At 44.9% G+C, this 24,734-nt stretch overlaps 1 protein-coding gene across 1 annotated transcript in view; it reads right to left on the bottom strand.

Annotated features, from left to right (window-relative positions):
* Positions 1–7,906: 7,906 nt before the first annotated feature.
* The window catches only part of LOC146624981 (uncharacterized), a 58,988-nt gene continuing 42,160 nt past the window's right edge, over positions 7,907–24,734 (bottom strand). Inside the window, exons 5-6 of the mRNA XM_085362583.1 lie at positions 23,277–23,292; positions 7,907–9,075 (exon numbers count right to left, since the gene is read on the bottom strand). Coding sequence (XP_085218709.1) covers positions 7,907–9,075; positions 23,277–23,292 — 1,185 coding nt within the window. The remainder of the gene's footprint in view (positions 9,076–23,276; positions 23,293–24,734) is intronic.

Here is a 24,734-nt window from a genome sequence, read left to right on the forward strand (position 1 = left end):
GTCTTGCCTCGTCTGGTCCTGTGGTTGCCACGCCGCCGTCAGAGCCAGCTCGACCCGTTCCGCCTCGTCTCTGCCAGCCATTTTCCGGGCTTCTAAGGTGGCGTCATGACCTTCGGGGACGGCCTCCGGAAAGAGTCTGTCACCGCCGCTGGCATCGCGGCCACCCTCCGGACCTGCTCAGTGGCCGCCACTGCCTTCCAAGTGGTCGGCCTCCAGAACTGTTTTCCCGTCACCGCCGCTGGCATCGCAGCCGACCTTCAGTGGCCGCCACTACCTTCCAAGTGGTTAGCCTCCTGATTGGTTTTGCCTCCGCCGCTGTTGCCGTGTGCACGGTCGGTCTCCAGAACTGTTTGCCCGTCGCCGCCGTTGCCGTGTGCACGGTCGGCCCCCTGAACTTTTCATGGACTCTTGTTGGGCTCTGATTTGGTTTTGTTTTTGATTTTTGATCTGTTTTCCTGTGTTCTTGGACTGTTTTCTTGTGTGTTTGGACTCTTGTGCTCCCTTTTGTTTTCTGTTAGGACTGATAGGTTCTCCTCTAACACTGCTGCCCTAACCTGCGGGGTTCCACAGGGTTCAGTTTTGGGTCCATTAGTATTTTCTTTTACATGCTTCCTTTAGCTGCATTATTCAGTCTTTTAGTGACCTGTCTTATCATTTCTATGCTGATGACATTCAGCTGTATATGTCCTTTAAGCCTAATCAGCTGGATACACTGTCCATCCTAGTCCAGTGCTCAACCCAGGTTTCTGATTGGCTTTCTAACAATTACATTGTTTTAAACATGAACAAGACAGAGACCATGATCATAGCATCTCCTCTATATTCTAAAATCAGTCAGGTTCTTGCCCCTTTCTGTTTTTCTGCTGAGCCAAATATTTGAAATCTTGGAGTAATATTTGACTCCTCTTTGGGCCTTGACTCACACGTAAAGTCTCTGTCTCGTTCCTGTTTCTTTCATTTAAGGAATATTTCTAAACTGCGACATATGGTCTCCTTAGCTGAACTGGAAAAAGTTGTCCATGCATTTGTGTCATTGCGTTTAGACTATTGTAATTCCCTGTTTACCAGCTTGGATAAATCATCTCTGTACAAAATGCAGCAGCCAGACTACTAACTCGCTCTTGCAAGCGAGCTCACATCACTCCTATTTTATGTTCTTTACATTGGCTCCCAATAGATTTTAGAATTCCCTTTAAAATTATTGTTTTAACGTACAGAGCAGTACATGGCCAGGCACCAGATTATTTATCCAAGCTTCTCACAAAATACACTGCTGCTCGTTGTCTCCGCTCACAGGCTCAGAGTTTGTTGGTTGCTCCCCGAACATGACTGAAGATGAAAGGGGGCAGAGCCTTTCAGTCTGTGGCACCAACACTGTGGAACAGTCTACCTCCACAACTACGTTTGGTTGACTCTGTGGAATCCTTTGAAAAGCAGTTAAAAACTTTACTGTTTAAACAAGCTTTCTGTTGACCAATGCTTTTTACATTTTTAATTTACATTTAACCTCTATATTGTGTATATAATTTGCTATTTATCGGACTGTTTAATTTAATCTTTGTGTACAGCGCTTTGTGACTACCTGTCTATGAAAAGCACTTAATAAATTAACTTTACTTCCTGTGAAAATGAGTCCTCCACCATAGTCATCCACTAATTGTCCTTTGCTCTTCTCCCTGTACTCCAGGGTGGGCAACTCCAGGCCTCGAGGGCCGGTGTCCTGCAGGTTTTACATCTCACCCTGGGTCAAAACACCTGAATCGTTTATTACCAGGCCTCTGGAGAACTACAAAATACATTGAGGAAGGAATTTAGCCATTTGAATCAGCTGTGTTGGATCAAGGACAAATCTCCAATCTGCAGGACACCAGCCCTCGAGGCCTGGAGTTGCCCACCCCTGCTGTACACCAACTGCTGCACCTCCAACCACCAGTCTGTCAAGCTAGTGAAGTTTGCAGATGACACCACCGTTATTGGACTCATCTCGGATGGGGATGAGTCTGCCTACAAGATGGAGGTTGAACGTCTGGTGTCCTGGTGCAGCCACAACAACCTGGTGCTAAACAATGACAGTGGAAATTATTGTGGACTTCAGGAAGCACACAGCCCCACTCCCCCACATCATCCTGACTGACACCCTCATCACCACTGTGGACTCATTCCACTTCCTGGATACCACCATCACCCAGGACCTGAAGTGGGAGCCCACCATCACCTCCGTCATTAAGAAAGCCCAGCAGAGGATGTACTTCCTGAGGCAGCTGAAGAAATTCAACCTGCCAACACGGACGATGATGCAATTCTACACTGCAATCATCGAGTCCATCCTCACCTCCTCCATCACCGTGTGGTACGCTGGAGCCACTATCAGGGACAAACAGAGACTGCAGCGTGTTTTGCGCTCTGCTGAGAAGGTGATTGGCTGCAGACTCCCATCTCTGCAGGACCTGTACACCTCCAGATCTCAGCTGACCCTTCTCACCCTGGACACAGTCTGTTTGACCTGCTCCCCTCAGGCAGGAGGCTCCGGTCCATTCGCACCAGAACCTCTCGCCATAAGAACAGTTTCTTCCCCTCTGCTGTTGGACACATGAACAATAACCATAAGACTGTTCCCACCACAAACGCATGACCTATACTGTGTTCACTGCATCGGTCCCATGCACTGATCATCACCTGCATTCATGTATATTTCAATCTGCTTATCACTTTTTTAAATGTTTATTTTTATTTATTTATTTTACAGGCTGCGTCACGCCTGTTCAAGAGTTGCCCACAACAGATGGCAGGAATAAAATCTCCGCAAAACTTTTCTGGCACAACTTCACCTGTTTCCAAGGTGCATGGAGAGGATGAAAGAATTCAAAAAGCAGGAACTCCAGCAACACTTGAGGGAAGATGAACAACTTTAATAATTGACCAACGCGTTTCGGCTTGTGGCCTTCATCAGGGTCATAGTAAAACATTGTAAAAATTGCTTAAATACAAGACAGGAAACAGAAAAAAGATTCCAAATTAACCAGTCAAAACTTCATAGATAGGTCAGCTGACATATAATAGGTAGGTATTGGTTAATTGGCTCACGCCCAAGTAAATATCGGACTAGATCATTACTGATGAGGAGGAGGGGGGGGTGACATAACCCCCATATGTCTGAAAATAACACATGCATGAAATGCATAAGGAGGATGCTATAAATATACACACGGGTTTTAAAAAAAAGGGGGGGCAGTCTTTAATGGTAAAAGCACGTTTGAATTAGAAAACAAGATTACAGGAAGGAATAAATTCAAATTCAAATTTTTATTTGTCACGTACACAGTCATACACAGTACGATATGTAGTGAAATGCTTGGACAACTGAATAATAAGATAAAATATATAAATTAAATTGAAAATAAAATAACTGTACAACAAAATACACAATACACAATAACAGCAGCAGTGATTTAAGTGATTTAAGTGATGAAGTGAAAGTAAAATCTCCAACTACAAACTAAATGAAAAAATGTTTGGCTGTCCAGACAAAACCTTCTTGGGGTCCAGATTTGGACCAGAGTCAGGGGATTGGGGATCCCTCTTGTAGGGTCTACCTTACCATGTAAAGCACTTGAAGGAGACTGTTGTTATGATTGAAATAAAACCCAACTGAAAAACTAAACACACTAACACACTAACAAATTCAGCAGAGAGAAGTCCCTCGCTGTGCACACAGAGCCGAGAAAAGAGACGCTCATGTCTGTTCATTTCTGCTCTGTTTGATGAAAACTGTATTACTGAGGAACAATGAGAGGACTCGCCTCTGAACACTCAGCGTGAGGAGTTGACACTGCAATAACATTCACACATCAACATACAGAAGATTGTTTCAGTGTTAGGTTTAGTGAAATTTGAGGTTAATGGTGTGCCTCAGACTTTGTAATTCCCGTGTGTGTGACTTATTCAAACATTCTCCTAAATGCAAAACAAGGTTTACCTTTTAAGACTAAATAAATCTGAAAGCTTTTCCATCCTAAAAGAGGACAACAATGTGTAGTTTATGATGTTCTAAAGGTTTCAGCAGCTTTTTGAATTTGTCACACGTGTGGAAATGTATGAGTGAGTCTTTGTATCTTACTGTGAGTGATGCTCGTCAGCACACAAACCCAGAGTTTCTCTACAGGAACACAGAGAGAGTTATTCCCTGTACTGTAAGGACACATTCAGCATTGTGCAGTAACTCCAGATCAGCCCAGTTAAATGATTACATGGATGTGAGTGTGATCGTCAGAGCAGCACTGATCAGTGTCAGGTTATAATGACCAAGGTGTACACAAACACTAAGTTTGATATTAAAATGTGTGAAGTGTAAATTCAGCCAAAGCCTTTAACCGGGCTGTGAAAAAATACAATGCCTGTGTCTCAATCTCGCATCTCATATGAAGTGAAGAAATATTTTTAAAAATAATATGAAGGCAATAAGAGAGTGTTACAAGCATAGCTCTAAAGAATGCAGCCTCATGGGCAGTGCAGTCCGTGCTGCAGGGAGAATGGACTGCCATACCCGTGATGTGTCTGTGAGCGAGGAGGGAGAAAAAGGAGAAAAGTACAAGTTGTCATAGAGCAGAAACGCGAGCTGGAAGCATGTAAATACAATAATAATCACTGCAGCCAAAAGCCCAGTTGTAAGTACGCTATTAAGACTCGACTGTACACTGTGTTCGTGTTTTCCTCCCAAACAATAAGCTCCGTTGGAGCCTTTCAACGCCTCTCTCTGTCTCTGGCTAGCAAACTTGACCCAGACAACAAAGTTCTGTAATCTGTAGTGGAATACATTTTAAAAGTAACCTTCCCAACACTGTTAATAGACCTCTCTGCATTGAATCATACTTGTTATTAATCTCTGTCTGTCTTTTCTCCTGTCTTCCTTCTCTCACCCCAACCAGTTGTGACAGATGGCCGCCCCTTCCTGGTTATTTGAGAGTTCTGCTTTCCTGTTAAAAGGGAGATTTTCCTGCCGTTTTCATCAGATTCCACTACACTGCATTTTCGCAGGAAATGCAACTTTTTATATTTTTTATTTAACATTTAATTAACAATATATATATTTGGATTCAAACTAGAACAAGACTTGGTATTATTTAAATGGTATGCTTATGTCTCTGACATTACCCCCCAAAAACTGGACTCATGTCTTAAAAGTTGGTCTGCTAAAGGATTGCCTATATTTGATAGCTTGATTAAAGATGGAAATTTTATTAGTGTTGATACATTGAAACAAAAATACAATCTGGAAAGACAGGATTTATGCCGATACTTGTTAATAAGACACTATATAAAGAGGACAATTAGAGTGGTGTCGGACACTAATGTAGATTTGATAGCAATGCTCAAAAAGGCATATAGTGGTGACGTCAACAAAAAACACATTTCCTGTTTGTATACATTTTTTACAAATAAGATGGGAGAAGGAGGGAGGAGTGTGCATAACATAAACAACAATTGAAATGCACTAGCTCACAAAGATGGAGGGAATTTGGATGGAAATTTTGATTAGGTTCTTTATCACCTCTTACCAAAAGACTCATTATGATGGGAATCCCCCGTATGCTGGAGAAAATATGGACACAGACCTCTGACATTTGCAGGCAGAATTTTAAACCTTGGGTGAAATGTGGTCAATGCAGTTCTTAAGCATGCATGCAAATGTTCATTAGTCAGCTGTGAGCGAGTTTTCCCCATTCATCTTTAAATGCCAGATTTTCACTTCAGGAAGCACACAGCCCCACTCCACTGACGACTTGCTGTTGGCCAACACCCTCAATGACTTTTACTGCCGGTTTGATGAGACATCGAGCAGCTTTCACACCTCAATAGAGACACTTTGGTCACTCATCCTCCCACCTTCCCCACTCCCCCCACAACAGAGCCATCGACGCTATCAAAGACTTCACCCACAGGAGCCCCCTTCTCACTTCACACCTATGAGGACTTCACACCACCTTCTCCCACTACAACCCTTCATATTCATGAAGCAGATGTGAGGACGCAGTTTATCCCTTTAGACCTACTAAATAACCAATTTAATTCAATTCAGTTGTAAGGTCTTTATATCAAGCTCTGCTGTGTTCAAGCTATTAATTACTGTACGCAGGAGAACCAAAACACACATCAAACATTAAAGTTCAGTTATGCCAGCTTTAACCTTGGGATGCCTCAGCTTCTCCTTTATATCCCCCACACTCAACTCTCTGCATCAGGAAGCTCCTGGCACTGGTCACCCTGGGAGTTTCGTCCTTCTACGCCCCAACAGTGAGCAGATAACATAGTGAAGCATCGCCAAGCAGTTTTCACAAGGTCATGCTGACACAAAATTTGACTGACTTTAAACACTGGTCACTTCAGGTGTTGCTCTGATATACAGGAAATGACATCACGGCTCAAACTCTTTGTCAGTAAACCATTTCTTTATTTAACATGTAAAATTTTGGTTTAACTGTTGCAGGATTTCATTACACAAACAAGCTGAAAAAAAAACTGCAGAACACCTGGATCAATGCATTCAATAAAAATTTAACAGGAAACAGATTTCTTAATCAAACTGCTGGAACAAAGCTAACCACTCAACACAAACACTACAGTAGAACAGTTTAGAAAGCTTAAAATGTAACGAGAGGCACATTTTCATTCATAGGTGTCTAATCAGATCTTTACAGAAGACTCCACCTGAACTCTGTGGAGCCTGATCTCAAGGGTTTAAGTCTGACCCTGAAACCAGAAGAGGATCTTTCTGTCTCTGCAGATTCACTTTGATCCAGAGATGGGAGTGATTTCAGTCCTGCATCACGCTGATGTTTGCACAGAGGAGATAATTTAGTAAACGTTTTTGAACATTGGTAACAGTAAAACAGTTCCTTCATAATCATTATGCAAATTTTTACTCTGTGAATGGTACTCATGGCCATTGATCAGTGGTTGTTGATCAATGGCCATAAGAATTTGCATATTAATGATGAAGAAACTGACCTCACAGCCCATTGTTCACTCATTGGGCCGGTTTCAGTCGTTATGCAAATGTACTGTTTACAAGATTAACGTAAAAGCGGGAATCAAGACGTAACAGTTTATTTGTAACATGGAATCGTTTGTGAGTGGAGTATGAACTGAGATTACTCAAACTCTTTCACAGATGAAGTTCTCTTTCATGTGTCTGCTTTCATGCTTAGTATGATCACATGATTGGGAAAAGGTTTTGTCACAGTGTCTGCACTTGTATGGTTTCTCTCATGTGTGGACTCGTTTATGCTTTTCAAGCTGACGTGCACTGATGAAGGATGACCCACACTGATCGCAGACATGCTTTTTAACGCCACTGTGAATGACTTCATATTGTTTGAAGTGCTTTGAAGTGCTTTCTTTACAGTAGTTCATTTCGTCTCCAGTGTGTCTACGTTGATATATTTTCAGAGTCCTTCAATGACTTCAAGTTTTTCCACAAAGGTCACAACAAAAGTCTTTCCCGCAGCGATGACAGGGTTGAGAACTTGATCCATCTGTGTTGCTCTGCTTCTAAACAAAGACACAAAGACAGTGTAAGTCAGTCCGTCAACATTTTTATCCTGAACGTCGCCTGAGATAAAGAGCATCTCTGCCAAAGTCCAATTACATTTTACTGTTTACATTGTCACACTCAGCTCAATTTAATGTGCTATAAAAACGATAAGAGTAAAAACATTAAATTAATAGTTTAATGCTACAATAACAGTAATACAATTCTCAAACACTATCCCTAAAAACCTGTGATCAGAGTCTGAATAATCATTCAGAGCTGCCTTTCCATGCTAACATGCTAACATGCTAACACAATTTGATGAGCAGAGTTGTTTCAAACAGTCGGGCTGACAACATAAAAACAAAAATACATACCTCACAGTAGCTGCACTTGTAGAGTCTTTCTAGTGTGGATCTGTTGGTGTGCTTTCAGGTAACGTGGAGATTTAAAAGTCTTCTCACACAGGTCACATTTATAAGGTCTCTCCTCAGAGTGGGTAAACATGTGACATCGTAACTCTGTGTTTGTAGCAAACTGTTTGCCACACTGCTCACAGCAGTACACATCATGTCTGGTGTGAATGCGTAGGTGTGTATTTCGGCTCCCTATCTGGCTGAAGGTTTTTCCACAAATGTCACAGCTGTATGCCTTAATTCCAGAGTGGGTAACTAGATGGCTCTGTAAGCTGCTACTGCGAGTAAAAGCTCTGCCACACTGATCACAGCTGTACGCTTTAACTCCACTGTGGATGAGTTGGTGTGTTTTTAAGCTTCCAGAGTGGGTAAAAGACTTTCCACACTCGTCACAGCTGAACGGTCTCTCTCCAGTGTGGATGAGTTGGTGTGTTTTTAAGTTTCCAGAGTGGGTAAAAGACTTTCCACACTCATCACAGCTGAACGGTCTCTCTCCAGTGTGGATGAGTTGGTGTATTTTTAAGCTTCCAGAGTGGGTAAAAGACTTTCCACACTCGTCACAGCTGAACGGTCTCTCTCCAGTGTGGATCAGTTGGTGTGTTTTTAAGCTTCCAGCGTGGGTAAAAGACTTTCCACACTGCTCACAGCTGAACAGTCTCTCTCCAGTGTGGATGAGTTGGTGTGTTTTTAAGCTTCCAGAGCGGGTAAAAGACTTTCCACACTCGTCACAGCTGAACGGTCTCTCTCCAGTGTGGATGAGTTGGTGTGCTTTCAAGTTTCCAGATTGGGTAAAAGACTTTCCACACTCGTCACAGCTGAACGGTCTCTCTCCAGTGTGGATCAGTTGGTGTGCTTTCAAGTTTCGAGAGTGGGTAAAAGACTTTCCACACTCGTCACAGCTGAACGGTCTCTCTCCAGTGTGGATCAGTTGGTGTGTTTTTAAGTTTCGAGAGTGGGTAAAAGACTTTCCACACTCGTCACAGCTGAACAGTCTCTCTCCAGTGTGGATGAGTTGGTGTGTTTTTAAGCTTCCAGAGTGGGTAAAAGACTTTCCACACTCGTCACAGCTGAACGGTCTCTCTCCAGTGTGGATGACCTGATGCATTTTTAGGGAAGCTTTCACAGTAAAATCTTTCCCAAACTCGTCACAGTTGTATTTTTTTCTTCCACTTCTTTCTTCAACAAATTTGTCGGGCTCCTGAGAGCGTTGACTTCTCGATCCACGTTGGTCCTGCAGTGACAGAGATACAAACAGAGGCAGTGAGTTGTGGGAAATTCATTATTCTAACCGGCCTTTTATTAGTGGTATTTTGTGACCTTTTATTGAATAAGTAGTTATACTTCTTTTCATACACACATTGCAAATGTGCTCATGAGAGTTGGCATTCAGTCTTTTGAGGGTCAATGCAAACACACTTACAGACACAGATAAATATTAGACTTGTTTCTAGGGCAAAGGTGAGAGACATTTGGCCTGCAAAGTGTCTGTACGCCTGCCCAGTGAGATTAGCACAGGATGTAAAAGAGTTTACCCACGCTTATTTACCCACGCTTATTAGCACAGAGGAGCATAGCTGATGCTATAGCAGTGGAACGGAAAATAGTTGGGCATTTTAAACATTCCGCCTTAGCCTACTCCCGCCTCGAGGACATTCAGGGACAGGTCAACCAGCCAAAAAAAGAGACTGCAGCAGGACGTACAGACGCGCTGGAACAGCACGTATTACATGCTCCAGTCCCTCATTGAGCAAAAGCGAGTTCTGGGCGTTTCTGAGCACGAACTCCCTGACTATCTCACCGCTCACCAATGGGCTCTTACGGAGACGACTGTTGCCATCCTCACCCCCTTTGAGGAACTAACTAAAAAAGTGAGCAGCTACGACGCACTAGCCTCTGATGTCATCCCAGCTGTGACTGTGCTTGTGAGACTTCTAAACAGAGAAACAGACGAGTAAATACCTCTCATCCCCATGTAGCAGTGTGGAAAGTGAAAGTCTTTTTAGCTCAGTGTCACACATTATAGATGAAAACAGAAACAGTCTGACTGCTGATAATGCAGAAAAGCTACTTTTCTTATAAAAAAAAAAAAAAAACCTGCCACTCACTTTTTCTCTCCATTAAGTGAGTCATCTTAGACTTGATGTTAATACCTACCTCAGTTGCACTGACTGCCACAGTTCTATGTCGCTGGATGTTGTTAGTTTATTCAAATATTGTGCACTAAATAGCAAAGATGTTTATTAATGCCCCTTGTGTTGTCCAAAGCGGCAGAGTTTACAATAAACTGAAAACAATACTTGAGTTGCACTGTCACTGTTTACATTTTTTTCTCATAATTATTTATTCTGTGATGTGTTGCATACAACATGCTTTTCATTTTAAATAAATGTGCTTAATTCCAAGTGTGAGTGAGTGAGTGAGTGAGTGAGTGAGTGAGTGAGTGAGTGTGTGTGTGTGTGTGTGTGTGTGTGTGTGTGTGTGTGTGTGTGTGTGTGTATAGCGTAGTGGACTACACGCCTTTGGAACCCAGGATCGCACGTTCCATTCCTGCCTGGGGCGTCTGTATCCAGTAAGGGTCCTAAGGCTAGATCCCCTATGCTAAGCGAGCCTACCGCAGACATGAGTGAGACAGATAAATATGAAGGCATGCCGGCTCGGACGTCGCCCGGATCAACAAGGTCCGCGTCAGGTGTTGAGGAACCAGGGCACCCTGACGAAAAGTGGGCTACTGGAACAAGAAGGCATCGGTGGGCAAGAGACGAAAACAGGGCGTTGATGGAATGCTACTACGCAAGTAACCCCGGCGGAAGGGGCTACATGAATAGGATGACGGACCTATGGATTCTTCGATACCCAACATCCACAATGAAGGCGAAACAACTAGTAGCTCAGTGTTCCAACATTCGAAAGAAGGGACTGATATCACAGCTAGAGATTGATGAGGTACAACACAACACACATGCTATGGCAAGGAGGAGTCAGGACGCCAGGTCAGGGGGGAGATATCATCACCCCCACCCGAGATTAGCCCCAAGTGCGATAGGAGAAGGATCGTTGAGTGCGAGAGGAACTGACCTGAAAAATAGGAGCTTGAAACCTGGATCCCCCGTAGCCGGTTACCAAGATTACATGAAGTAACCTCAGAAGGTCTGCTAGATGATGTTAATGCAGCACTACGGACAATACCTACAACCACGATTACCGACACTAACAAGCTCATCTACAATACGGCAGCAGTGATCAGTGAGATGCTTGGCTACAAGTTGAACAGCCACAAGGGGCAGTACCCTCCATGGAGAAGGAGGCTAGAGGGCAAGATCAAAGTAGCACGGAGGGAGGTTAGCCAACTAACAGAGTTGCAGAAAGGTGCGACAAAGAAGGTGCATAAGAAATACAGCCAGCTGTCCATACCTGAGGCCTTGGAAACTGCCGAGCAAAGACTCACAGCCTTGGCCAGCCGCTTGAGGAGGTACACCAGAGAGATAGAAGGCAGGAGAATAAACCAGCTGTTCTCCACAGAACTCTCAGTGGCAAGGGAACAATAATAAGAGAACAGCACCACCAAGGCTGGAGACGGAGCAATACTGGAAGAGCATATGGGAGAAGGACGCAACCCATAACGGCAATGCTCAGTGGCTAGTGGATCTGAGGGCAGACCACAGCGACCTCCCTGAACAGGGTCCAGTAACCATCACAGTGGCAGATATCCAAGAAAGGGTCTCCAGTATGAAGAGTTGGACAGCACCAGGGCCCGACATGGTTCACGCCTACTGGCTAAAGAAGCTGACTGCACTCCACAAGCGTCTGGCAGCACAAATGAACCAGCTGCTAGTTAACGAGAGACACCCGGAATGGCTAACCGAAGGTCGGATGGTCCTGATCCCCAAGGACCCCAAGAAGGGACCGGTCCCCTCCAACTACCGACTAATAACCTGCCTCAGTACTACATGGAAGCTCCTGTCAGGCATCATATCGGCTAAGATGAACAGGCACATGGGTCAATACATGAGTGGGACACAGAAAGGAATTGGCAAAAATACCAGAGGCGCAAAACACCAGCTACTGGTAGACAGAACAGTCAGCCGAGACTGCAGGACCAGACTGACCAACCTGTGCACTGCCTGGATTGATTACAAGAAGGCCTATGACTCAATGCCCCACAGCTGCATACTGGAATGCCTAGAATTGTACAAGATCAATGGGACCCTAAGAGCCTTCATCAGGAACTCAATGGGGATGTGGCGTACAACACCAACTCCAAGCCCATAGCACAAGTCACCATCAAGTGCGGGATCTACCAAGGAGATCTGGTAGATCTAGAGCTCTGTCCCCACTGCTGTTCTGCATAGGCCTGAACCCCCTCAGTGAGATCATTAACAAGACTGGCTACGGATACTGACTACGGAACGGAGCAGTTGTCAGCCACCTCCTGTACATGGATGACATCAAGCTGTATGCCAAGAGTGAACGAGACATCGATTCACTGATCCACACTACCAGGCTATACAGCAATGACATTGGAATGTCGTTCGGACTGGAGAAGTGTAGTCGGATGGTAACAAAGAGAGGGAAGGTAGTCAGAACTGAGGGGATTGAACTACCAGAAGGCAACATTGCAGACACAGAGGACAGTTACAAGTACCTGGGGATCCCGCAGGCGAATGGGAACCATGAAGAGGCCGCTAGAAAAGCTGCAACCACCAAGTACCTGCAGAGGGTCAGGCAAGTCCTGAGGAGTCAGCTGAATGGTAAGAACAAGATCCGGGCCATCAACACGTGATCAGGTACCCTGCTGGGGTAATAGGCTGGCCAAAGGAGGAGATAGAAGCCACTGGCATAAAGACAAGAAAGCTCCTTACCATGCATGGAGGGTTTCACCCCAAGTCCAGCACCCTGAGGCTGTACGCTAAGCAGAAGGAAGGGGGCCGAGGACTGGTGAGTGTCAGCACCACAGTCCAGGATGAGACAACGAACATCCAAGAATACATTGGAAAGATGGCCCCAACTGACCGAGTGCTCAGTGAATACCTCAGGCAGCAGAAACCCAAGAAAGAGGAGGGAGAAGAGGAACCATCATGGAAGGACAGGCCCCTGCACGGTATGTACCACCAGCAGATAGAGGAGGTGGCTGATATCCAGAAATCTTACCAGTGGCTGGACAAAGCTGGACTGAAAGACAGCACAGAGGCACTAATCATGGCAGCACAAGAACAAGCTCTGAGTACAAGATCCATAGAGGCTGGGGTCTATCACACCAGGCAAGACCAGGCACCACTGTAAAGATGCCCCAGAGACAATCCAGCACATAACAGCAGGGTGCAAGATGCTAGCAGGCAAGGCATACATGGAACGCCATAACCAGGTGGCCGGCATAGTGTACAGGAACATCTGTGCCGAGTATAACCTGGAAGTCCCGAGGTCAAAATGGGAGATGCCCCCAAGGGTGGTGGAGAATGACCGAGCTAAGATCCTGTGGGACTTCCAGATACAGACTGACAAAATGGTGGTGGCTAACCAACCGGACATAGTGGTGGTAGACAAACAGAAGAAGGCGGCCGTAGTGATCGATGTAGCGGTTCCGAATGACAGCAATATCAGGAAGAAGGAACACGAGAAGCTGGAGAAATACCAAGGGCTCAGAGAAGAGCTCGAGAGGATGTGGAGGGTGAAGGTAACGGTGGTCCCCGTGGTAATCGGAGCACTAGGTGCGGTGACTCCCAAGCTAGGCGAGTGGCTCCAGCAGATCCCGGGAACAACATCGGAAATCTCTGTCCAGAAGAGCGCAGTCCTGGGAACAGCTAAGATACTGCGCAGGACCCTCAAGCTCCCAGGCCTCTGGTAGAGGACCCGAGCTTGAAGGATAAACCGCCCGCAGGGGCGTGCTGGGTGTTTTTTTATATACATATATATATATATATATATATATACATACATGAGCGGGACACAGAAAGGAATTGGCAAGAATACCAGAGGCGCAAAACACCAGCTACTGGTAGACAGAACAATCAGCCGAGACTGCAAGACCAGACTGACCAACCTGTGCACTGCCTGGATTGATTACAAGAAGGCCTATGACTCAATGCCCCACAGCTGGATACTGGAATGCCTAGAATTGTACAAGATCAATGGGACCCTAAGAGCCTTCATCAGGAACTCAATGGGGATGTGGCGTACAACACTAGAGGCCAACTCCAAGCCCATAGCACAAGTCACCATCAAGTGCGGGATCTACCAAGGAGATGCTCTGTCCCCACTGCTGTTCTGCATAGGCCTGAACCCCCTCAGTGAGATCATTAACAAGACTGGCTACGGATACCGACTACAGAACGGAGCAGTTGTCAGCCACCTCCTGTACATGGATGACATCAAGCTGTATGCCAAGAGTGAACGAGACATCGATTCACTGATCCACACTACCAGGCTATACAGCAATGACATTGGAATGTCGTTCGGACTGGAGAAGTGTAGTCGGATGGTAACAAAGAGAGGGAAGGTAGTCAGAACTGAGGGGATTGAACTACCAGAAGGCAACATTGCAGACATAGAGGACAGTTACAAGTACTTGGGGATCCCACAGGCGAATGGGAACCATGAAGAGGCCGCTAGAAAAGCTGCAACCACCAAGTACCTGCAGAGGGTCAGGCAAGTCCTGAGGAGTCAGCTGAATGGTAAGAACAAGATCCGGGCCATCAACACGTACGCCCTGCCCGTGATCAGGTACCCTGCTGGGGTAATAGGCTGGCCAAAGGAGGAGATAGAAGCCACTGACATAAAGACAAGAAAGCTCCTTACCATGCATGGAGGGTTTCACCCCAAATCCAGCACCCTGAGGCTGTACGCTAAGCGGAAGGAAGGGGGCCGGGGACTGGTGAGTGTCAGCACCACAGTCCAGGATGAGACAACGAACATCCAAGAATACATTAGGAAGATGGCCCCAACTGACTGAGTGCTCAGTGAATACCTCAGGCAGCAGAAACCCAAGAAAGAGGAGGGAGACGAGGAACCATCATGGAAGGACAGGCCCCTGCACGGTATGTACCACCGGCAGATAGAGGAGGTGGCTGATATCCAGAAATCCTACCAGTGGCTGGACAAAGCTGGACTGAAAGACAGCACAGAGGCACTAATCATGGCAGCACAAGAACAAGCTCTGAGCACAAGATCCATAGAGGCTGGGGTCTATCACACCAGGCAAGACCCCAGGTGCAGGCTGTGTAAAGATGCCCCAGAGACAATCCAGCACATAACAGCAGGGTGCAAGATGCTAGCAGGCAAGGCATACATGGAACGCCATAACCAAGTGGCCGGCATAGTGTACAGGAACCGAGAATGACCGAGCTAAGATCCTGTGGGACTTCCAGATACAGACGGACAAAATGGTGGTGGCTAACCAACCGGACATAGTGGTGGTAGACAAACAGAAGAAGATGGCCGTAGTGATCGATGTAGCGGTTCCGAATGACAGCAATATCAGGAAGAAGGAACACGAGAAGCTGGAGAAATACCAAGGGCTCAGAGAAGAGCTCGAGAGGATGTGGAGGGTGAAGGTAACGGTGGTCCCCGTGGTAATCGGAGCACTAGGTGCGGTGACTCCCAAGCTAGGCGAGTGGCTCCAGCAGATCCCGGGAACAACATCGGAGATCTCTGTCCAGAAGAGCGCAGTCCTGGGAACAGCTAAGATACTGCGCAGGACCCTCAAGCTCCCAGGCCTCTGGTAGAGGACCCGAGCTTGAAGGATAAACCGCCCGCAGGGGCGTGCTGGGTGTTTTTTTATATATATATATATATATATATATATATATATATATATATATATATATATATATATACACAGCAGCTGTATATATACAGTAACAGGAACAAAAACAAAAGTGGAAACGAGAATAAAAAAGGAAAAAAACAAAAGCTCCAGCAGTGCTATCGCTAATTTACAAACAAAGACTATCCACTAGCCTCTGGTAGAGGACCCGAGCTTGAAGGATAAACCGCCCGCAGGGGCGTGCTGGGTGTTTATATATATATATATATATATATATATATACACACACACACACACACACACACACACACACACACACACACACATACAGCTTCAAACGACGTGTGGACTATTAAATTAGTCGTTGACGAATTTGATTGTTGACGTAATCGAGACTAGTTGACTAATCGTGGCAGCCCTAATATATATATATCAATATTTTTCAATACACGTGTCCATATTTATGTCTCCAGATTGTTTGTATAGTGAGCCTTTAAGACTGTACTCTTGGAACAGTTTTTATTTTTGCTGCTTTTGTCTTACACTGTCAAATAAACACAGATTTGCAGCGTTTGTATGTGTGTGCAAAAGCAAATGTGCCAGGCCTCAAAGACAATGGGTGCTTTGCACAACAAAAGCAGGATGTGAATCGAGCATATGACCTGTACAAATCTCAGCAGGGGTGATTAACACCTCGGGACTTTCACCAGAAAATAAAAAAGTCAGAAATTCTAGTAGGTGTTGGGTTCAGGGGATTTCTGCAAATTTGCGCAGGGTTAGTAAATCAAGTGTTGAAGTTAGCTCGGTGCTTACCTTTAGATGAGCCCACAAACCGAGAGAAAGTCCGTGATGAAGCTGCAACTCTTTCTCTCAGCTACGATCCAGGAGACAAGGGTGGGCGGATCGATGCAGATATTTATCCAGACGTTGGTAGTGGTTTTTGATCGGTACGTTAGTTTGTTTCTCTCCTGTAGATTCACTTCTTTACTCGCTGTGGATGAAAAAGCAGCTCTGTCTGGGTGAACACCTCTTCTTATGCGGCAGACGCACTTTGCTCCGCCCCCTTCTTCCTGCCCTGCTGGGATTTGTTACTGTGCCGTCACGTGACTCAGATGCGCTCAGAAGACGCATTTGGACTGCAGAGAGTGAGAAAGAGGAGCAACATGTGGAGATATTTTATGACTGTAATTGAAAATGCTGGAGAACAGATGGAAGGCGTGTCAAGCCACAGGGGACCACAACAAGCTGTAGAGTTCAGCTTATTTTACCTCAGTTAAATGCTTTGACTGAAGTCTCACTGCACACACTCAAACTTAGTGTTTGTGTACACCTTGGTCATTATAACCTGACACTGATCAGTGCTGCTCTGACGATCACACTCACATCCATGTAATCATTTAACTGGGCTGATCTGGAGTTACTGCACAATGCTGAATGTGTCCTTACAGTACAGGGAATAACTCTCTCTGTGTTCCTGTAGAGAAACTCTGGGTTTGTGTGCTGACGAGCATCACTAACAGTAAGATACAAAGACTCACTCATACCTTTCCACACGTGTGACAAATTCAAAAAGCTGCTGAAACCTTTAGAACATCATAAACTACACATTGTTGTCCTCTTTTAGGATGGAACAGCTTTCAGATTTATTTACTCTTAAAAGGATAAAAGATCTTTTTAAGAATTTTGCATTCAAGACGAGAATGTTTAAATAAGTCATGTAAATGAGAATTTCAAAGTTGGTGGCTGCAGTATATACAAATTGGTGTATCTCAAAAATAAAACTATGAAGACACTCAAAATTAATTTGGAAACTGTTTTATGCAACTTTTTTACATTTACAATTTTGAGGGATGAACCTCTGAAATTTCTTTAACTAGAAATTTGTGTAAAAATACTTCTGTAAACATTTGGGATATAATGGTTGTATTGCTGTATAGCAACTTGAAATACTCCCAGAAATGGCACTACAACATGTAAAAATATAACGATAAGCTCAGGCAGACTTGGTTCTGTGGTAGGTCTAAAGGGTTAAACTGCTTCCTCACATCTGCTTCAAGATTATGAAGGGTTGTAGTAGGAGAAGGTGGTGTGAAATCCTCATAGCTGTGGAGTGAGGGGGGAGCTCCTGTGGGTGAAGTCTTTGATGGTGGTGATGGCTCTGTGCTGGTGGGAGTGGGGAGGTGGGGGAATGATGGACCAAAGTGTCTCTATTGTTGGGGAAGGTGGAGGTGTCAAGGCTGCTTGATGTCTCATCAAACCAGCAGTAAAAGTCGTTGAGGGTGTTGGCCAGCAGCAGGTCGTCAGTGGAGTGGGGCCCTGTGCTTATATCCTTACTCTCATTTCCCTTAGCGTATCTGCAACATGCAACTTCTGTCGGTGCTGTGCTACTGGAAACTGAATTTCCCGGAGGAACCGAGCCGAGGGATTAATAAAGGTCCATCCATCCATCGGACATTTGCACACATGCTTAAGAATTGCATTGAGCCCATTTCCTCCAAAGTAAAATTCTAGCTGCACATGTCCATGAAAATTTCTCCCACTGAGATGAGAGCCAGCACTGTTTTGCAGTATGTTTTAAGTTACATTGTTTTGAGTTTGTCATAAATATTTACTGCACAGTTTAAAGCACTTCTGAATTTTCCTGAATATTGAGTCTTTTTTGTGGTGAATTGTTTGTACCAACATAATTGATTCTGTTCATCTGGACGTGGCGTTTTCAGTGTTCCAAGTGACTTCTCAGTAAACAGTACATTTGCACACTGACGGAAAACAGCCCACGGAATGAACAATGGGCTGTAAGGTCAGTTTCTTCATCATTAATATGCAAATCATGACCATTGATCAAATTCCACGAGTACCCTTCACAGAGAGTTGGGGAATGGCTGCAATCCCAGCATTGTAAGATGGTGAAAGATGTACCCTTAGGGTTAGGGGCTCCAGATTGGACCCCCTGCCCTGCAATAATACATACAAAACCCAACAATCCCTTTGGTGACAATGGGAAGGAAAATCTCGCTTTTAACAGGAAGAAATCAGAAATCTCCGACAGAACCAGGTTCAGGTTCTTCTTTCACCCCACAGACGGTTGGGGTGAAAGAAGGAAGACAGGATAAAGACATGCTGTGGAAGACAGACAGAGATTAATAACAGATATGATTGAATGCAGAGAGGTCTGTTAATACATAGTGAGTGAGTAAGGTGACTGGAAAGGAAAAACTCAACACATCATGGGAATCCCCCGGCAGCCTACATCTATTGCAGCATAAATAAGGGAGGATTCAGGGTCACCTGGTCCAGCCCTAACTATATGCTTTAGTAAAAGGGAAAGTTTGAAGCCTAATCTTCAAAGTAGAGAAGTGTAGAGTAGAGAGTGTCTGCCTCACCAATCCCAACTGGAAGCTGGTTCCACAGAAGAGGGACCTGAATGTCACGGTTCTGGGTCCGTTGGACCCAGTATTTTGAGTTTATTGTGTTTTGATTTAAGTTTGCATCAGGGATTGTGTTCTTGTTCTCTTGTCATGTTATGGTGATGATTATGATTTCTATTATTAGAGTTCCATGTTTCTGTTTATCTGGGTTTACGATGTGGGTTTAGTTTCATATGTCATTTCCTGTCTGTCTCTCAGTGTCAGGTCTGCGTCTTGGTGTGGTGTTCTCATTTCCTGTTTTATTGTGAAGGTCTGGGTCTCATGTGAGTGTGTTCAGTTTTACCTTTGTCTCGTCTTGTTGATTATTCCCAGCTGTGTCCACCACCTGTGTGTAATTCCCCTGTGGTTCTCTGTGTATTTAAGTCATGTCTTCCGTCATTGTTGTTGCTGGTCCGTCTGTGTTTCCACCCTGCTTCATCTGTGTGTTTCCCTGCTGTCCATCATCATCATTCTCCTCTGGTCGTTCTCGTTAAGGTTTGTGCTCTGTAGTTTAGTTTATCCCAGTATAGTTTAGTTCTAGCTCCTTTTGCCGTTTGTATTTACTTTCATGTTCAATAAACCACCTTCACACCTTCACGACTGCCTGCATTTGGATCCTCCTTTATTTTCCACACGGCTCACCTCACTCGCCGTGACAGTACGGACCAGCCAGATATGGATCCAGCGGCATTCACCCCACCCACGGAGCTTCGGGACCTCATCACGAACTCCGCTTCAAAAATAATCAACCTGTGGCTAGAGCATGAGGGAGAAGCATTCCTCCACGTTCTGGAAGCCAGACTGCAACAGCTGCTCACGGATTATCCCTGGCTATTGGACTCACTACACCCACTCGTGCAAGACTTCATCCTTCACGAACTTCACCTACACCCACCAGCCGCTACCGCTTCCCAACTCAGCCGGACGCCGGAGGTTTTGCCCGGCCCGCCGGAGGTTTTGCCCGGCCCGCCGGAGGTTTTGCCCGGCCCGCCGGAGGTTTTGCCCGGCCCGCCGGAGGTTTTGCCCGGGAGGAAGCGACGATCGCGCCGTCGGCGCGTCGCCCCACAGCTGGAGAATAGGACTTCAGAACTGCCGGCTGTGGTGAGTGGAAAAGACGCTCTGTCTGTTTCACCAGTTCATATGACTGTTTATACCGGGGCTGTGTTCGTTGAGTCAGCTGCTCAGCCGGTAGCTCGGTTAGCTGCCCAGCAGTCGCTAACTCAGTCAGCCACTCACTCATCACCTCCATTACAGTCACAGTCAGACCCGGTGGACACCATGTTACAGTCCATAGCCCAGTCAATAGCTCAGTTGGCAAGAGATTCATCAGCCTTATCAGTTCAGCCAGCCACTCCACCACCTGTTACTACTTTGCTACCTGTAGCTCAGTTGCCACCAGTTCAGCAGCCTGTCCACTCACTTACCCAGCCTTTATCCTCACAGCCTCATTACAAGCAGGGAACACACTTCACACAGACTTTAACTGGTTCAGTTAAACTGGCCATCTCAGAGACAGTTGCTCCCTCTAGGGCCTCCCCAGAGGCTGGGTGCCAGTCACCAGCCACCTCTGGACCCCTAGAGGTCGAGATGCTAGCACCAGTGGCTTCATTAGAGGACTTTACTGAGCAGTCTCAGCCGTCATCCCCTGCTGAGAGCTCCAGTGAGTCCGCCCCTCTACCCCTGTCCTCTGCTGGAGGACCAGAGGGACCCATTCAGCCGTCAATCTCAGCTGGGGGGCCCGAGGAGCCCGTCCAGCCTCATGTTTCGTCTGCTGGGGGTTCGGGAGAACCCAGCCAGCCTCATGTTTCGTCTGCTGGGGGTTTAGGAGAACCCAGCCAGCCTCAAGTGTCTTCTGCTGGGGGTTTAGGAGAACCCAGCCAGCCTCAAGTGTCTTCTGCCGTGACACTGAAAACTCAAGGCTCTGCCTCCCATTCTACTTTTAAATACTCTAGGAACAACAACTAAGCCCTGTCAGTACTGCAGCATTTTGGATTAACTGGAGGCTTCTCGGGGAGCCAAGACCAAAACCCAAACCCAAAGTGGGTTTTGGTCAGTGATTGTTGATCAATGGTCATGAGAATTTGCATAATTATGATTGTCTGTGAAGGTTCTCAGTCATCCAGGTCATCGTAGTCAAAGGAGCTTGCAAAGAAAAGTGTCTGGACTTCACAAGTTAAAGAAGTCCAGACGCTTTTCTTTGCAAGCTCCTTTGACCATAATTAAGATTAAGGAACTGACCTTCCAGCCCATTGTTCCATCAGTGGGCTGGTTTCAGTCATTATGCAAATGTCCTGTTTATAAGATTGAAACCTGCAGTCAGCTGAGACTGAAGAAGTCACCTGGATGAGTGACGACGTTCTCCCACAAAACGCTACGTCCAGATGAACACAATCAACTTTTGGAGATTTACTTACCTGGATGATTGAGAATGCATCAAGACGATATATTGTGGTGGTTAATGTGCACCTCTTGGTGATTTGGGAGAATCATGTTTTTAATCATGTTGTGGATTGAATGTTGGGTTTTATTTTATTTTGTCTACAGACGTTTTTCTCACCTGTGATCGTTCAGATTGATTTGTTGAGTTGACTTGAATCACGTGAAGGTTTAAAGCTGCTCCTCCCCCAAAAATAATAAAGTATAATCATGAAGAATGTAATAATGTCTTCCTGTGTCAAACACAGCTGCAGTCAAAGCAGGAAGGAAAGCTGGTTCAAACTGTTGAGAGGCCCCATCATTAAAGCACAGGTAGATCTGGCTGAAATGAATGTTTAGCATCGAGGGAATTCAGATGTTCTGTTCAGTTTTCTTTCTATAGGTAAAGTTCACAGCAACAGCCGTCTTAAACTGATGTTGTGATCCACTGTATGGTTTATGATGGAGACACTGAGTCTGGTTCAGCTGCTTTGTTGGATTCTGTATGTTAAAGAGTCTGTTTACATGGTGGAGGGGATGGGGGCTGAAGGTGTACTTTGGGAGTCATACTGTTGTGATACTGGGGAGAAAAGGGTAGGGTTTGATAGACTCAACCATTACACACAAAACTTCAAAAACCGGTGTGTGAGGCTTCTAGCTGTGTTGTTCAGCAATAAACTCATCTACAAATGTGTTAGTAAAGAGTGACTTGTACTTCTGTCCCATTAAACAGTGGTTTAACAAATTTCACTGCAAACTATAAAAGGAATCTGGATTGAAATAGGACATAGTAGTGATGGATTAAATGCAGGAAACACTAGTATAAGGTGTCTATGGAACAAATCTCCTTCAGCGCTCAAATGACCAAAGTGAGGCCTGCAGGCGTTTCTCTCAGTTGGTTGTGTTCAGGGAAAAAGCAGTTAAATACACTGAGACTGCTCCACATTGTTAGTGAGTTAACTCTGGATATCTGCAGGTTTGTCAAACTTGGAGTGAACAAAAGCAGAAAAACAGTAAAAGATGCAGACAGTGAAAGTCTGGTTTATTTCATGAACACAATGAAACATTTTACAGTCCACAGAGCAAAGTAGCATACATGATAAATAGATACACATAACACGACAGTGAGAAGTAAAACTCGTCGTCTTACCACATGTTATATTCTGTAAACTTAAAATAAACCACAGAAATTAGAGTTTAGTGTTTTAAAGTCATTATTAAAAACATGAGTCAACATTACTGAAGTGACACTTTAACGATGCTTCATATCACAGTCTTTATGATGATAAAACATGTTCTCTCGTTAGTAGTTGTCTGCGCTGACACTTGTCATGAAAATGTCCTGAGCATGGGTTCCTCTTCAATCACCATTGATCATTAATAGGACGCACAAAAGATTTGTTGCATTATCCCCATAAACAACACGCTTTTATAGAAATCATTGTGACACAAATATTTAGATTCTTGTTTCACAACATGCACGAACTCAAAATCTTTAGAGTCTCATATTCATAAAGAAACCCAAAGAATACATTTATACCATTGTATGAGCTGCACTTCTTGTAAAAAACTGATTGGAAATGCGTTTGAGAAAAGCTCCTGCTGTGAGGGCGCACACACACACACACACACACACACACACACACACACACACACACACACACACACACACACACAGAGAGAGAGAGGGAGAGAGAGAGAGAGAGATCATTACAGGTTTTTTACAGACGCTAGGACACATGTCTCAATACTTAGGTCACAAAACTCCTCACACAGTGAGCACAACAGAAGTCTATGTGGACTAAACTGAGGACCAGTTATCATTGTTTTGGCACAAAATGCATTCAATGACTACATCTCTCAAATTTCATGAATTATTTTCTCACTCAGATGCAACAACTGCCAAAAACCTTTGTACGTACAGGACATTTTGCATGTGCTTACATACTGTTTTCAAAACTGTTAAACTTATGGTCAAAACAATGCAAAACTTAAAAAGACAGCAAAATCCAACAGCAATATTTTATTGAAACATATTTTAAATCTAAAAATGCAGTTTAACCAGCCACAGCTGATTCTCATTGTAGATGAACATCTACACAGGTGTTACTCCTTCAATTTCATTACAAAAGGAGACAACTGCTGAATAGGTTTGTTGTGTGACGTAAACATGGACCCAGCCAGAAATGGAGAAGTGGCTGAAAGAGGAAGAAGAGTGGCTGGGAAGGGGTGAGGAATACATATGCATGGTGGAAGAAGAATAAGAGGAAGATCAAGAGCTGTAGTCTCAGATGAGATCAGAGCTACTGTAACTGATCATGTAGTAAATCATGGTCACTCAATGAGAGGCTGGTCAGAGAGTGCAGCCAAATCTGCAACGCTCTACAGTGGCATCTAGTGTTAGAGTTTTCCAGCAAACCAACAGGTAACTTGTATTCTGCAGGGCATTTGCACATTTCAGAAGTAAATAAGCTTTTGTGTAATTGTTGTTCCATTTCTGCTTAGGACTCAACGGTTACCTCACACAGGAGGGAGAGGACAGATGTTCACTGATGTGCAGGAAACTGCCATTGTTGATCTGGTCATCAGAAACATGGGATAAAACTCACTGAAATTAGACACAGAGTCTTGGCAGACAACGTTACTTTTGCAAACATTCACAGTGTAAGCGTAACAACAATTTCTAGAGTCCTGAAAAACATCAGGTCAGGATGAAGCAGTTGCACACTGTGCCTTTTGAGAGGAACTCTGAACATGTCAAGCAACTCAGGAACCAGTATGTCCAGGTAAGATCAGAATGAAATACAGATCTGTTTTTGAACAAAACCAAACACACACAAAGACAATTTTACAAATTTACTACTGTAACAGCTTATGTTGCCTTGTGGATTTATGTTAGAGAGTCATGGAGATTGAAGGCAGGCAAACGCACCACATTTTCATCTTGGTGGATGAGGCAGGTTTCAACTTGGCCAAAGCACGGCGACGAGGGAGGAATGTGATTGGGAAGAGCGCCACAGTGAATGTCCCGGGCCAGAGGGGTGCCAACATCACAATGTGCGCAGCAATATCCACTGATGGACTGCTGCTACACAGACCACTGATTGGGCCATACAACACTGAACGGCTCCTTGCGCTCCTGCATGATCTCTATGGTCGGGTTGTGCTAGGTGAGGAAAGGGATGCGGAGAAAAGGAATGAGCCAACAT

This window comes from Diplotaxodon limnothrissa, linkage group LG9 (assembly GCF_057381915.1).
Source record: "Diplotaxodon limnothrissa isolate DT_005_m linkage group LG9, D_limnothrissa_male_GT1.1, whole genome shotgun sequence".
Classification (NCBI taxonomy): Eukaryota; Metazoa; Chordata; class Actinopteri; order Cichliformes; family Cichlidae; genus Diplotaxodon; species Diplotaxodon limnothrissa.